At 54.7% G+C, this 15,326-nt stretch overlaps 6 protein-coding genes across 6 annotated transcripts; 3 read left to right on the top strand and 3 right to left on the bottom strand.

Moving 5' to 3' along the window:
• Positions 1-903: 903 nt before the first annotated feature.
• Positions 904-2,918, bottom strand: NCS54_00400400 (Hypothetical protein; the record flags this gene model as incomplete). Its single annotated transcript, XM_053149555.1, has 3 exons — positions 904-1,526; positions 1,578-1,763; positions 2,132-2,918. The coding sequence occupies 3 exons, from the start codon at positions 2,916-2,918 to the stop codon at positions 904-906; spliced, it is 1,596 nt and encodes a 531-aa protein (XP_053005530.1).
• Positions 2,919-4,881: 1,963 nt separating this feature from the next.
• Positions 4,882-6,894, top strand: NCS54_00400300 (PHD domain-containing protein; the record flags this gene model as incomplete). The annotated part of the gene is made up of 3 exons (XM_053149554.1): positions 4,882-5,435; positions 5,607-6,187; positions 6,236-6,894. 3 exons carry the CDS (start codon positions 4,882-4,884, stop codon positions 6,892-6,894), a joined length of 1,794 nt encoding a protein of 597 aa, XP_053005529.1.
• A 457-nt stretch (positions 6,895-7,351) lies between these two features.
• NCS54_00400200 (G domain-containing protein) lies at positions 7,352-8,365 on the bottom strand (the record flags this gene model as incomplete). Its single annotated transcript, XM_053149553.1, has 1 exon — positions 7,352-8,365. One exon carries the CDS (start codon positions 8,363-8,365, stop codon positions 7,352-7,354), a length of 1,014 nt encoding a protein of 337 aa, XP_053005528.1.
• A 424-nt stretch (positions 8,366-8,789) lies between these two features.
• NCS54_00400100 (Hypothetical protein) lies at positions 8,790-10,794 on the top strand (the record flags this gene model as incomplete). The annotated part of the gene is made up of 3 exons (XM_053149552.1): positions 8,790-9,340; positions 9,391-9,484; positions 9,532-10,794. Exons 1-3 carry the CDS (start codon positions 8,931-8,933, stop codon positions 10,792-10,794), a joined length of 1,767 nt encoding a protein of 588 aa, XP_053005527.1. The 5' UTR covers positions 8,790-8,930.
• Positions 10,795-11,054: 260 nt separating this feature from the next.
• Positions 11,055-12,078, top strand: NCS54_00400000 (Hypothetical protein; the record flags this gene model as incomplete). Its single annotated transcript, XM_053149551.1, has 4 exons — positions 11,055-11,109; positions 11,165-11,548; positions 11,591-11,754; positions 11,803-12,078. The coding sequence occupies 4 exons, from the start codon at positions 11,055-11,057 to the stop codon at positions 12,076-12,078; spliced, it is 879 nt and encodes a 292-aa protein (XP_053005526.1).
• Positions 12,079-13,444: 1,366 nt separating this feature from the next.
• On the bottom strand, positions 13,445-14,143 carry NCS54_00399900 (Hypothetical protein; the record flags this gene model as incomplete). Its single annotated transcript, XM_053149550.1, has 1 exon — positions 13,445-14,143. One exon carries the CDS (start codon positions 14,141-14,143, stop codon positions 13,445-13,447), a length of 699 nt encoding a protein of 232 aa, XP_053005525.1.
• Positions 14,144-15,326: the final 1,183 nt, after the last annotated feature.

Below are 15,326 nucleotides of genomic sequence, written 5' to 3'. Positions count from 1 at the left end.
TAACAGGAGGGACCCCACTGCAGCTTTTGTTCCGGCTGGGCCAGCCAGGGCTTTGCTTTAATTGAGTCGTCATGCTCGCATCAAACAGGGACGTCAAGGGTCCTGATGATTGGGAGGATGAAAGGCTGATGCCGTTGACACTACGGATACAGTACAGAAGTCAACGGCTGTGTAAGCAGAGCTGGATAAGTGTTTTTGCTGTACTGCACTATTACAATATGTACCGGGCACAGCCCTCAGCTTCCATCATGTATGTGCAGCTCACCCACCCTGTTTCCACACATCCGGTCCATGCAAAGCTACTTGTAGATCAGTTCCCATTCAGGCTCATCTCTCCTGACAAACAGCAAACCAAGCCATAGGTTCTCCATCTGCCGAGATCTTCTCGGCCTTTTTATCCATCTGGGGGTCCGTCTTGGCCGCTGCCAGCTCAATCTCAAATGTCTGCCCCAGCTGAGCGGCTACTAGCTGGCCCGCCCTGACGTCAGTCCCAGACTCGTCTAATTTCGAGCCGCTTCAATGGAACTTGACTTCCCGTCACCTCACTGCAAACAACTCTTCAACTCTACTGGAGCAAATGTCTGAGAGTGGTCGTGAATTGGGTTGCGCTACACTAGGACAGTTATGATAAGATATGTTTAACGCTGACTGTTCTTCCCGCCGTTACATATCCATGCTGCAGTGATAGTCGTCGTGTCGTCTTAGTGCAAAAACACAACACACTGCCAACTTCCCGTGTTCAAAACCCAACTAGGTAAACAAAGGTCGCTTCCTAGAGCCTCCTCCTCACCGAGTGGCTCTCGATCCTTAGCTATCAGGTCGTCCAATGAGAAATCTGAAAGTAACAGCAAGCCAATATTTAATCGGCTGGTCTGCCTCGCCTCTCATATCATTCGACGGCTCCTAGGTTGCACCCGCCGGTATGCCCGGATCCCCCCGATGCAAATGATGCCCAGTTACATCCGAGTAGTGATCATCAAGCCCGTCCACGTAGTCGTCCTCGGACTGCGTAGAATGTCCGTTGCCCGTGTTCATAGGAGGGGCGTCAGGGTCTGCGTGCTCTGGCTCTGGCTCTGGCTCTGGAGGAGTGTTCTGGTTTGTTGTTTGTCCTCTCGCGGGTGCCTTCGCATTCTTCCTGCCTTTTCGACTTTTCGCCTTGGCCTTCTCGAGAAGACGCTTACGGTCAGCCTCTTCCTGGCGATGCCGTCGGTCCTTGATTTCATATTTTTGAATCAGTGCCCTTGGTGGCTCGCCAAAGATTCGTTCGTACTCGCAAAACTCGCAAATCCAAATGTCTTCCGCCTTTGGGGGGTTTTGATAGTAATTGTCGGCAGCAATTCGACGGCGGTGCCTTGCAGCCATGTCGAGCTCCTTTTCCAATCGGCGTCTGCTCTTTCGACGAGAACTCCCTGATCCGCGACTAGCTGCCTTGGAAGAACCGTCGTGATGATAGCCGTTGCTACCGTTCATCCCTGCCGACATGCCTGGCGCCGTCTGAGTCGACATACTATGCTTACTCGAATGACCTTGTTTGCAAGTTAGTATGCCATTATAGCTACCGATCTCCTGAAACTTACCAGGCCACCGAACCGTCCCAGGAACTTGGGAATCGCAGGTGAAGGTGAATTGAGTTGAGGCAGGTGTGGTCTTCGTTGCCGAAGAGTATTGCTGAAGTAAGCTCCCGTTCTCTTGTGGTTGAGGACGCTGCTTCTCAGCGTTTGCGACAGCAATAGCGTTAGAGATGATACCGCGAGCTTCGCGTTCTAGAACTGGAATTAGCCGTCTGAATGAATGTTTTGATGTTGTTGATAAAGAAGACAATGTTAGGTTCGGTTCGTTGTAAAGAAGAAGAAGGAAAGAGCCTTCACAACATGCAGGCAACATGCAAAAATTGGTTGGGTCGGCTGAGCTGGCTGGTCAAGTACTATGCATGGCTCCGTGCCGCCACCTGTTTCCAGCCGGCTTGTTATGCGTGGTTGGCGCAGAATGCTGCAGGAGAATAGAGTCTATCTGAGATTCGCCCGAATAGGCAAATCTACATAACAGGGCGGATAGCCGCAACAATACATCATTGAGTGAATGCATAGGCGCACAATGAAAAAGGCATCAGCAATAATGAAAGAAGACTCACCGGCTGGTGCCCACTGGGGTGGTGCAGTTTTGGATGCTCGTCCAGCCCACGTGGTGTTACCGTCGGGCAACGCTCGCAGCGGACTTCTTCCATTCCTGGAGCGCCCCAATCTGCCTCGCCCTGGCCCCGATATTCCCTGGTTGCTGGTGGAAAAGGTTCCCGAGCCTGGATACGCACCCGAATGGGCATACGACCTATCGCCATGGAGCTCGCCGGCCGGGGAGTGTGCCGTGCTGGAAGATATGGCGAGGGAGCCTATCTCGTTGTTCAGCGCATGAGTGCCGTTGAGGGTGAGGTCCCCTGCGGAGGGGATCTTTCTCTTCTTCTTATTATTGGTATTCTCGAATGAATCGTAGCCGTCTACTGACGACGTCGTTGATGGAGGGGGCTGCGGATTTGGATGTCGAGGCGGGTCCGGCCTTGACGGCCGACGCGCAGGATGAGTAAGGGTCTCTGGAGGTGATCTGGTAACAAGACTGCTCTGCAAGGCAGTCTCTTCCTCATCGCCGTCTGACAACCCCACGCCGTTCCGCCGTGGTGTGTAGTTGCGCCCCGACTCTGTCCTGCGTCCCTGCTCGACTGGGCTCGTGGAGTCGGTCCTCGGCGGGCTTCCTTCATCTTTTAGAGTGTATGGGGGGTAGTAGAAGAGAGGGGTGGTTTCGTGAGTCGACGGAGGGTATTTTATTGAGTCCGCAACGTCTGGAGACAGCCTCTCTCTAAGCCGGCGTTTCGGCAGCGGCCGAATCGGTCGGTCTGGGAACAGCGACGATACAGTATCTGGCGACATTTTGGGGCTATGATCTGCACAAGAAGAGCGAAAGGCTCGCGTTAGCAGATATGTCGCCATGATGCCGACGAAACCAGTCACGAATATAGCGAATGAGGACATGGGAGCAGAGAGGTAGATGGTGGGGGATATGGACATGTGGGATACCGCCGACCGCATCCCAGGCTTGATAACCGTCCGGGGTGATCAATCAACGGCCAGCTGGGGATTGCGACGGGCTTCGCCGGCGTTGGAATCAAACGGAAAGCGTACCCAGCAAACATCGTATAATAACCCTGACCCAAACCGTATAACCAAGAACGGTGGAGCGACAAGTTTCCCCAAACAAGCCCAGGAGGGAGCAATCTGTACAAATACGTCGACAAACAAGACTCGACTATTCAAGATCGACCGTGCAATTCGAAGGGGTATCAAGGTCGTAGGTGGGCACGCCGGGCGTCGAGGCTGGTTGACGCTGGAAAGCTCGAAGGGGGGGTTAAGTTGGTTCGGTCGGGCTCTAAAGCGTTCTGTGTGCGGGTCAGAACATGGTCGTCGATGCAAGGCATGTCATGCCCGAGCAGCTGCGACTACGACGAGCGTGGGCTGGCACTGGTGATGTCTCTGGTTGTAGCATCGACGGTCTCTCGCAGCGGTTATGCCGATAGTCGCCAGGCTTGCTGCCGGTCGTTCAAGGTCGGGTGGCTTACCCAGTCACTGACGGGCGGACGGGGCCCAGGAGGGTGAGGGACACCTCGGGCAAGCGCAGACGAGGCTCGAAATGAAACAGCAGGTCGTCGATAGAGGCCCCGAGAGTAAGTGACGTAGATCGTAACAGCGCAAAGCTGATAGCACCTTGGAAGTTTCCGTAATTCAAGTGTGCGAATCGTCACTGAGGCTAGGAGTTGCAACGAGGGCCGAGGGCGGTTATTAGGTTAGTCAGCAGAATTCCCCCTCTGGTGTGCTGTCAAGGTGGCACTCGCCCTCCCCTCGCCCACCACTCCCTGGCTATGATCGAGACTTAGATGATTTGCACTGTGTCTAGTTTATGATTCTGCCGATTTAAATACTTGAATAAATTCAGCTACACTACGCTTTATTTATTTTTATTTTTACTGCCATCTTCATAACTGTGAGTCATGAAATAAACAACATGGCAGTTCCATGACGAGAGTTTGCTGACTGCGACATCAATGATTCCCTGATGTCACTGAGGTCCATTCAGCGGAAATCAACCGCGCAGGGCGGACTATCGGACTGCAACCGGGCATTACCCGCCTCGCAGCGCGGGCGAGCTAATCGAAACAATTTCTGAACAGTGGATGGACAGCGCTGAAGCTCCCTGTAAGGCGCGTGCCCCCCAGTGCGGATATGGACCCTAGGACCCCTGTGAGGTACCTCCTCCAGGTACCTGGCGAATTTCGTGGTGCTGTAGTGGTTCGGCTCTGTTCTGAAGCGACACCACGCCGCGCTTCGCCCACCCAGGCCCGCGCCCACTCAAGGCCCGCGCCCACCTTCCCTCGCTCTCTCTGATGGATGCCGCTCGCTCGCTCTCCCACGCTTTCGTCCATCTCTTCCAGTTCTCCTCCTCCGGACCAAGCTTCTCCTCTCGTCTCCTCTCGCCCATACACACATTGTTGCGGTTCCTCCGGGTCATGACTGCTTCGCCTTTACTCCTCTACGACATGCTTGCTTGCCAATCTTGTCTTCAACTCGACTGCTCCTCCTTGACCTTCTAGTCTCTCTCGTCGACGCTGGTCTCCGGCCCAGCTCCCACATCTGCCTTGATCGCTACCGCACCACACACCAATTCTCGCGATCCTACCTTTCCCCGACTCTTTTAGCAGCTTTGACTATACATCCTTTCTCTCGGCAGTGTTACACGCGCCTATATTCGCCCACCGGACCTTGGGTCTCGTCCTCGTCCTCCTCACGTCTCACGTCTCCTTCTCTTTTCCTCTCCCCACCTCGGTGACCCGACTCACTCATGGCACCTCCCTCGCCGCGACGGTCATCGAGAGCCCGCGCGACCAATTCACAATCCCAGCAATCATCTGTCTCGTCGAGCACCTCTGGCCGAGCCGAACGGAACACGAGATCCGTCGTCAAGCCCTCCTCCACCAAGTCCACGCCTAGCGCCTCATTGTCGTCGGAGCCCTTTGAGGATCTCGACGACACCCTCCTCGGTCGCCGGCGAAAACGTAATCACGACGACGATACCGAAAAGGCTTCCAGGCCTGACAATTTTGACATGGCAAATGGAAGCGACGACCTCCAGGAGGAGGAAGATGAGGCTGTCCGCTGCATCTGCGATTCTGAGGACTACCCGGGTCGCCCTCCTGTCGAGGGACCCGACGCCGACTTTTTCGCCTCCATTGAGTTCACTGAAGATGTTACCGGCTTCTTCGTTCAATGCGACGTTTGCAAAGTCTGGCAGCACGGTGCCTGCGTAGGCATTTTCAGTGCCGAAAGCTCTCCCGAAGAATATTTCTGCGAGCAATGTCGCAAAGACCTACATAAAATCCATACTGCAAGCAACGGGTACGTCAGTTTCTGTCTCGATTTAATGCGAACTGGCCATCTCGAAATTCGTCCGAATGGTTGTGGTCGACTTTTTTCGACTCACCGTCGGCCTCTTTCGCTCTTGGCCCACTGCAAAGTTCGCACGCCAGCGTTGATTTTGCCCGAATGCTAATATCCTCTGCTTGACAGACAAAAATACTCGAAATATGTTCCTCTCAATCGCCCATCGCGGGCCACGTCGCGGGCTGCCTCGATTGCCAAGGAGGGGACTCGCTCCCCAAAGAACGGGACAGGCAAAAACTCACGCCCTACCTCTGCTTCGCAGACGTCGAAGCGCCGATCTACAATGAACAGCCGCGACCGAGCCTACGAAGATGAACAACTCCTTCGCGCCATTGAGGCAAGCAAGGAAGATGCTCCTCATGATGCGCCAGAGGCCTTGACCAGGAGAGCCAAGCGGGGGCGGAGTGACAGTGAAGAGTCAGTCGCCCTTCATACCCAGCCTCGGGATGATAAGCTGACGGCAACGAGAAGCCACACGAATGTCAAGAGACAGCGAACCAGTTCTCGCTCCGCTTCACCTCCTGCTCAACCTGTCGAGGCCACCAGTCGCGAAGAGTCAGATGAAGAGTCGAGCACTCGCAGTGGCGCAAAAAAGGCTCGAAATAACAAGACTCAAAAAGCAAAGACGGAAAAAGAAGACAAAGAACGTCAGAGGCAAGAGGCAGCGGATAAGCGCAAAGGACGCGCAGAAAGGCGCCGTGGAGAGGGTAAGTTGAACCTATCTGAGACTATATTCGATTGCTAATTTTTGGTAGATTCGGACCCTTCTGACGAGACGCCTGTCGCCCCGGTCAAACCGCCTGCGGCAAAGAGCATTGAGACTCCAATTGTGACCGAGACTCCAGCTCCTCCGGTTCAGCCAGTCCCTGACACTCCACCCGCGAGCCACCCTCCGACTACGAATACCCATAAACGAGGTGGCAGAAATACTCACAAGAAGGGCAAGGGCAGAAACCAGTATACTAGAGACCGTGACGCGGATGGCGAATCTCCGGCACGGTCAATGTCGCGAGACATTCAGAAGAATGGGGACGACTCAACAACAGGCCATTCCAAGGCGACCAACGAGCACCACCGACATGGAAAATCAAAGGCGGCCCCACATCATAAGTTGAGCATGATGGATATGAAGCGACGTGTCGGCGCCATCATGGACTTTATCTCGCGGACCCAGGTAGACCTCGCGGCAGAAGCCATTCCGGTGCCCAACGGGGCCGCAAGCAGCGGACAGGTTTCACCCCAGAAGACTCCTGTCCCACAAGTAGCTGGCAAACCCGAGAACCAGTCCATGGCAGTGGAGAACGGATCGACCAGGGAGTCTTCTCACGACAAGGATTTCAAAGACCTGAACTGTATGGAGATGATGGACGTTCTAACACGGGATATGGTCAAGTGGCAGAGCCAGTACACCTAAGCACATACAGCACCGGGTTTCGACAGCACCCTGCTATGCTAGGCGGTGGCAATGATGGGCGGTCATGGTTTCTTGAATCTTTTTTGGAGTTCACGGTTGGGTGCATCACGGGGCGTCACGAAGCATCAAGGCAAGATGCAGGGATGCGGTTATCTTTCATCGCTCATTAGTTACGGTTTCTCGTTCGTCTTTTATCCGGAACCAACCACGAGGTCTGGGCTCTTTGGTGTTCCGGCTCTTTTCTTATACCCCAGTATGCCTGGTTGAAAGAGTTTGCCATTGGCGTCTTACAAAGCTGCAATGGCGCAGCATTATTATGGGATAAGCATGAATCTCGGAGGGATGGATATGAATAACAGAGCGTCGTTAGGTAGTGTACATGGAAAATGTCGTCTATACAGACAGATATATGATACAACGATACAATGACACACAGGTTCAGGACCTTGAGGTCATACTACGCACCCGCCTTTTCTTGGGCGCGCGCTTGCTTCTGCAGCTTCTTTGCCTGGTTCAGGCTCAGCTTGGGGTTTGCCATGCAGGTCTGGTATTCCTCAATGGCGCTGTCTGATAGGTCATCGAGAACAAACCTGCCCAGATTCCCCTCTCGCCATTGGAACAAGACTCTGTCAGCAGCGCGCGAAAGAACGGGTTGTCCACCGCGCTTTATCTTGCCCTCCTTCCTGGCTACGGCCCCGAGCAACTCCTCGACGTCGTTTGTGGGAGGGCAATATCGCTCGTATATGGTGGGATCCACGAGGTTGATCCGGTAGAGGAGATAATCGGCTAGAATAACGTCCGGTATCAGCCCCTTCTTGATGCCCTGCACAAGGGCAATCTTGATCATGGTCTCGCCGTCATCGACATATGGCTGAAAGATGCCGGGCGTGTCCAGGACAAAGGCGCCGTCACCCACTCCGCCTCGGGCCTCAGGCTCGAGGATACGGACGGGCGTACCAATCTTTCGTGTCACGCCCGCCTGGTCCCCGGTCTTTGCGACCTTGGCCGTCCGCTCCGGCATACCGGCCTTCCGTAGCGCATTGAGCAACGTGCTCTTGCCGACGTTGGGCATGCCGACGATCATGGCCCACACGCCCGTCAGCGAGTCCGCCTCCCGCGCAACCTCCTTGACCTTCTTTAGCAAAGCCTTTGTGGTGGCGGGGTCGGCCTTATCCCAGATGACGCAGCGGTCGGTGTGTAGCTTTCGCAGGGCGTTTGCGGCGCCGGGGCTGTCGCTGCCGAGGCTCGACTTTGTGTAGACGACGAGGCGCTGGCGGCCGGCGACGGCACGCTCGAGGCGAGGGTTATGGGTGGATAGCGGAAGGCGAAAGTCGCGGCACTCGAGGATCAGGGAGATGTTGGAGAGCTTATTCACCACCTGTTGCTGTGCGGAGGCATGGTGGCCGATGTAGTAGGTCTTGGGGACCGAGCCTGGGATGGAAAAGGCCTGGCGGGGGATGAACTTGGCCATGGTTGTCGCGGGGTTTGGATATCACTCGGGATTGGCTGTCGGGAACATGTTTGTAGGCGTGCGCCTCGGAACTCGCATCTGTTACCATCAACACGAAGGGTCTAGACCCTTGAAAAAAAGATGATGTAAATGTCAGCCTTGCACAATTGTCCCTCCCTCAGCCTCGCCCCACCCCGGCACGTGGAGATAAGACTTTTTGGAGATAGAGTAGCTCACCTCATGACGTCACACCAAGAGAACTTGCTGAGCCAATTGCTGATTGAGGAGCGAGCACGCGTTATGAATTCATCCATTGAGTGTGCGGGTGAAGCCCTAGCAATCCATTCGGCTCACCGATGACATACACAAGAGGAATAAAAGCCAAGACCTGAATCTAGAGCCAAGACAATGCCAAGTGCATGCTCTAGACCAAGGAACTGAAGGCAAGAGACGATATAAGTTGGGTTGGGGTCCCAGACCAGATTGGAAAGGGCTCCAGCATGTCTCACTCCCACAAAGCAATTGCGCTGTTTTGACTTCTTGCATCAAATTGTCGTTGACGGAGCCGCATTCTCTTCTTCGAGAAATGACCAGAAACGAGCCGGCTGGTTCAATTGAGATGGAGAGGACTCCTACCTTTGGATCTGGGAACACCATCACTCCAGCATCACAGAACAGCCCAGGCAACCAAGCAGTCCAAGATGAAACATTCAGCACCAACGATGAATCCGGTCAGCCCTCCAAGTACTTTGGAAAGGGTGGCAAGCTTCGCCCCTTTCGGTTGCTGAAGCAGGATGTGGTCAACCTTAAGAGCCGATGGGTATCAGACTGGCAAGTCTTTAACCAGCAGGTGATTGCGAGCGCCGTCTACATCTTCTTCACCAACATTCTGCCGGGGATCACATTTGCCAGCGACTTGTACACTCTTACGGGCAAGTCTTGGGGAACTATCGAGGTGGTGTTTAGCACTGGACTCTGCGGGTTGATCTTTTCTGTGTAAGTGAGCTGACTGTCATTCTCAAATATCACAACGCTGATGAATGTAGCTTCTCTGGCCAACCTCTCACCATCTTGGGCGTCACAGGCCCCTTTTCCGTGTTGGCTGAAAACATCTACGAACTATGTGAAACACACTTTCACGTAAGATCCTCTAAACCGCATCTTGAACACCTTCTCATCGTCTATAGGTCGAGTTCCTCCCCGTCATGGCATGGTCCCTTATCCACGCCGGATGGATGCACTACCTCCTGGCAATCTTCAACGCCCACGACTGGACCATGCAGTACGTGACGCACTTTAGTGCCGACATCTTCTCCCTGCTCAACAGCGTCATCTACTTCCACAAGGCTGCCATGGAGCTTAAGCGTACCCATGCCCGCGTCTCGCTGGCAGCCTTTCTGTACGCCATCATTGGCGCCTTTGGAACATGTCTACTGGCCATCCTGCTGTCGACGGCAAACTCGTGGAAGCCCATGCTTCATCGCTACGTTCGTCTTGGACTAACAGAGTATGCCGCTGCTATCTCTATCGTCTTCTGGATCGGCATCCCTTATATCGGAGAGCTGGCAGACTTGGACCACGTTCGCCTCGAGGTCCAGACCAAGTTTAGACCTACGAACCCCGATCGACAGACCTTCTTTGTGCGCTTCTGGGACCTGCCTGTGGAATGGATCTTCCTATCCATGATCCCTGGTGCCATCGTCACTGTTCTGTTCTACTTTGACCACGAGATTAGCAGCATAATCTGTACCGTGAAGCGGTACGGAACAAAGAAGCCTGGCGGATATGCCTGGGATATTGTCCTTCTGGGAACAACCACCATCATCTGCGGTATCTTGGGTATCCCTCCAGCCAACGGACTCCTCCCTCAGGCGCCGCTACACTCAGAGTCGCTGATGCATTACGTCCTTGAGAGTCCTCCCGCTGAAGAGGGGGAGCAGCCAGATTCACCCCGGCCGGTTGCACGAACATATGAGCAGAGATATTCGCACTTCATCCAAGCAGCCATGATCCTCGTCTTTGTCTCTCCGCCGCTGCAGAAGCTACTCGGTCTCACGCAGACGTCGGTGCTCGCTGGTCTATTCATGTTCATGGGTTACCAGTCCCTTTCAGTCAACCCCATTCTCGAGCGAGTCGTCCATCTTCTCACTCCGCCATCAGACCTACACGAGCTGCCCCCCGGCGTAACCTGGTTCGGCATCCACGCCTACACAATCACCCAGATCATCCTCACAGGCATCGTCTTTGGCGTGACGCTCACCGTCGCGGCGCCCGCCTTCCCCCTCATCATCATCGCCCTGGTCCCCGTGCGGCTGTCCCTCATGAACAGGCTGTGGAGCCGCGAGACGCTGCGTCTGGTCGACGGCTGGGCATGCCGGGATGGGAAGCCCGAGGATCCTGTCCCCTCCGAGATGCAGGGATCCGTGGATGAGGAGAAGGCCAGGACTTGAGGGCCTGCAGCGGCAGGGCTTGGCTCATGAGGCCACGGTCGGCCCATGTCTCTCTTCTTCTTTTTAACATGAGATACCCCGCAGAGAATCGGGGACTGTATCCGCTACTGATGCTCATCTCATCGTCGTTTCGGTTGAATTAAAAACCGACTAGGGCGGTTGTGAGATTCCCGATACTGAACCAACCCTGTAACTTTGAAGACCCTGGACCGAATCCTTCATTGTGACATTGAAGAAACAGCATTCTTTTGGCTTTTAGAATGACCACTATTACTGTCCAGGGCAAACATGCCCTCATTACTGGGGCTGGCTCAGGTACGAAGTTGACGTTGCAGACTATGAGGGTTTCAATAGCTGACATCGTCACAAGGTATCAACTTGTGCTTCGCTCGTATGCTTCTCGAAAAGGGCTGCTCAGTTCTCATCGCCGATCTTAAACTTCAACCAGAAGCTGAGGAGCTCCTCAAGCAATACCCCTTTCCGGCTGCTGACGGGCAAGCCGGCGCCTTCTTTCAAAAGACCAACGTTGCATCATGGCCAGAGCTTAGCTCAGTGTGGAAGACGGCCGTGGACAGGTTCTCATCCGTCGACATTGTCGTTGCAGGTGCTGGCCTCTTTGAGCCAAAGTGGGCGTCCTTTTGGGAGGCCCCCAAGACGGAGAGCAACCGGAACACAGTCTCTGCCGACCCTGCAGATGCGGATCCAGGCCATTATGCTGTTTTAGATGTCAACCTTGCATCTCCCATCCGGTTGAGTCAGTTAGCCATCGGTCACTGGACCAAGACCAAGTAGAAAGGTACTCTTGTGCACGTCGGTAGCATGGCGGGCTATGGGGCGGGTATCACGACGCCGCTGTACTTTGCGAGCAAGCATGGCTTACACGGTTTCGTGCGGTCCCTGGGGGGGCTGCGTGATGAGCTTGGAATCCGCGTGGGGTGTGTAGCTCCCGGTGCAGTGAGCGTGAGCATCAGCGACGACACACACTTGACTTCAAGCTGATAATGGTAGACACCTCTCTGGCACGATGATCCGACCAAGGCTGTGATGCTGGATGAAGACACGGTCCTTATCGAGCCCGAAGAGATTGCCCAGGGTATGTGGCAGCTCGTCGTGAACGAGGAACTCGGCGACGGAACGATTCTCGAGGTCACCAAGGGCGCCACGAGAGTGGTTCCTCTATTCAACGCACCAGTGCCTACCGGCGAGGGCATTCTGGTGCCGGGCTATGCGGCGTCCATGGGGACACTGTACGAGAAGCTGAGGAACGAGGGCTTGAGTGTCTGAGATGGAGCAGACGTGTTCAAATCGCTTGGACACAGTCTATATCGTTGGAGACGAAAAGACAGGTGAGGAGGTCGTGGAGGAGGCCAAGCTTGTATCAGTTGTGTTGGCCAGTGACAGGAGCCAAAGTTGGATGCAGGAGTGTCTTCCTTTAGTGGAGACACGAGTACGAGGTGGCGAGATGATGAGTTTCGGAGCTGCGACGGCTGGCCATGATGCTATTCATGACACCTTAGAAGAGCCACAGTTGGACATGATGAACTGATGAGGAGATACGATACACACATTGGATACGGATATGAATACGATTACACAAATGACAACAACCAACACCCTTGTCTATCCCCCTCCCGGTTGGCGCGGGTCGTCCATCTCGCGTCTCCTGGTCCATGCTCGACAATCGACGCGCAAGCAAGCCACATTCTACAGTCCCGAGTCAGCTTCTTCACCGCATGGGACAAGTGGAGGACCGTGAGGCCGGCATGGGAGATGATCGTGAGAATCGGGGCCAGCAAACGCGCCCAAGCATTGATTGTTTCTAATCTCGTATCCAAAATAAACACAATCGGCTCCCTCCCCGGATAATAAAAGCTTTGGCCAGAAATCTTGGCTCTTTTTGGTCTCCAACCTCTCTCTCTCTCTTCCTGCACGGCTTTTCCGCAAGTAGGTACCAATAGATGTACAGCCCTGGGGAGTGGCCGTGACAGCCCCTTTCCCCAATCTTCCGGCATAAAAAAAGCCCGGGACTCAAACCGCCTCCCAGAAGTAGTAGTAATAATATTCAGAAACAATCCCTCGCGTGGCATGGCGGTGTAGAGCGTTGCGTCGAGGCGAGGGCAGGTGTGGTGTCAAGTAATAACGGACGGGTGACGTGAAAACATGATGACGATACACTTCGTGAAGCGTCGTGGTGGCGATTCGAAACCAAATCAATGAATGCCAAATCAAAAAGAAGAACAAGACGGATAAAATCCATATATCGCACACCGATTTAGTGAGCCGCGAAACAAGTTGGGTATCTTGATGAGCTGTCTTCATACCGCTCTTCATTTCCTCCTCTTCTACATCTCCCTTCACCCACCACCACGTGCGCCCTTCCCAGCAAGAAGGCGGATCAATCGGCCTCTGAGTAAGAGAAACAAATCGTTAAATAAAAATAGAAGGGGAATATTCCAAAGCGTCGACCGTCTCGTGAGGTGCTTGGTTGCTTGGGTGAAAAAGGGGGGCGAGAAGTGGTGGGCGAGGGTGTCTCAATCTTCGGTCTTTGAATATGCAAACAGTGTAAGAAAAAAAACAGATGGTGGTTGTTTAGCCAGAATTGGTCAGTCGAGCGTGGCTCTCGACAGCCGTAATTCGAGTTGTTGTTGTTTTACTTGATGTTCTTAAACAGATCATCACCCAGACTTCCCTCGTCCTTTTCGAGATCGGTCAACTCGGGGATCATGGGAGGCGGCGGTCCCGAAGGCTTCTTGATCGTGGCTGTAGGCGTGGGCGCGCGAGGAGGCTCTTCGAAGTTCATTGTGCTGATTCGCTTGGACCCCGTCTCTCCAGTCCTGATCCGTCTGAACCAGCCGCTGCTCCTCCTCGACTTTCGCTCGTCGAGGAAGCTGGAGCCGCCCTGGCTGGAAGGTCGGCCGTTGGTGACAGCCGCGAGGCTCGCGCTCGATGGATTCTGGTTCTGGCCCTCTGCGTAATTGTTATTCAACATGGTCCTACTGAATAGGCGACGGATGCTGCCTTGACGGCTCGAAGCTGCCGGGCTCAGGGGGACATCTTCATCCGCGTAGCGCTTGGTTCCAGCGAGATTACCATTGGAGGAGGCAGGAATGCTCTGTTGGGGCGTTTCCTTGCTGTCGTCGCTGACGACGTTGCTCTGTGTGTCCTTTTCCGTCTCCTTCGCGACTTCCTTGACGGGCGGCGGCGTCTGAGGAGGAGTCGGCACCTTTTGAACCGGCGAGTCCGGAGGCGGCGGGATGTTGGTGCCGTCTGTGATGCTTCCAAAGTTGAGGTTCAGAGCGGGCAGCTGGAAGCGCGAGCCTCCGCCGCTCTTGTTGAAAAGAGACGACATGGTGGCGGTGGTGAGGTCAGTCTCAGTCGACAACAGCAACAGGTCGTGGCACGGATCGAAGATGGAGCACGGGTCGATGAATGGCGAGGGCCCGAGTTCGGAAAGGGGTAGCGAGCGAGGGGAGAGCAAGGGCGAGGCAACGGGAGGAGCTCAAGACGCGGATGGCCAAGGTGAAGATGCCAGTCTCTCTCGTTGAGTGGCGTCTAAGTCGACGACTGGGATCCAACAAGCGGGATGAGATGACGAAGCAGAGTTTCGACTGACTCCCCGCAGCGAGCGCAGGAACGAACAGGGCGCGACGAGAAAGGAGAGCGTAAAACGGCCAAGGACCCAGGAATAGAGTAGTAGAGGTAAGGCAAGGTAGAGGTAGCCTGTCAGGGACCAAGATGGGAGGTGGAAAACTGGAGCAGGGGTCGGGTGGCTTTGGTCGTTAGAACTTGCAAGGGTTGAGGACGCGGCGTGGCGTGCTTTTGGGATCTTGGGATGATCCCGGTCAATTGCGGTGAGCGAGCCAGAGAAGCACAAAGGTTTTGATGGTAAAACGGCAAAGAGGCAAAGAAGCAAAAAGGGATGGAGGTGAAAGAGGGAGGACACATGTTTTTGCAAGAAAGAATGGTGGAGGATGGGGTCTGAGAGAGAAGGTCGTGAAAGGCGGCCAGGGGTGGAGAATGTCATGACGGGAGCAAGGCCAGGTACCCTCGAGGTACCGCCAGTACCGCAGAGGTACCTATGACCCTCGCCGCCGGTGGTTCGCTGCTGGGCCTGCCCCTGGAGGAGCTGCAGCGAACCCACCGGCCGGTGCGGACCCCCGCTGGAGGGCACTGGAGCCACGAGGGCTTCTGGGTGAGCTGGTGAGCCAACAAAGGCGGTGGCCAGAGGTGGACATGCCCCAGGTACCCAACTCTGGAGCTCTGGTACCTGGCTTTGACTGGCTGGCAAGGCGGCACCTCCCGTCCCGCCCATTACTTTTCATGTACCTACCCAGCTGTCAACTACCGTCATGCAGTCGGGTCAGGTCCCAGCACGGCACGGCACGGGCTGGGGCTGGTGGACGCAGGCAGATAAACAGCATTGGAAACAATTCAGGACGTTCATGGCTTAGACAATTTCATCTGTCCATCATACGTACCTACATACGTATATATCTTACATCGCCTCCACTGCTTTGCTTCGCTCTCACTCC

Source organism: Fusarium falciforme, chromosome 3 (genome assembly GCF_026873545.1).
Source record: "Fusarium falciforme chromosome 3, complete sequence".
Lineage (NCBI taxonomy): Eukaryota > Fungi > Ascomycota > Sordariomycetes > Hypocreales > Nectriaceae > Fusarium > Fusarium falciforme.
This window is presented reverse-complemented; position numbering and strand designations above follow the sequence as displayed.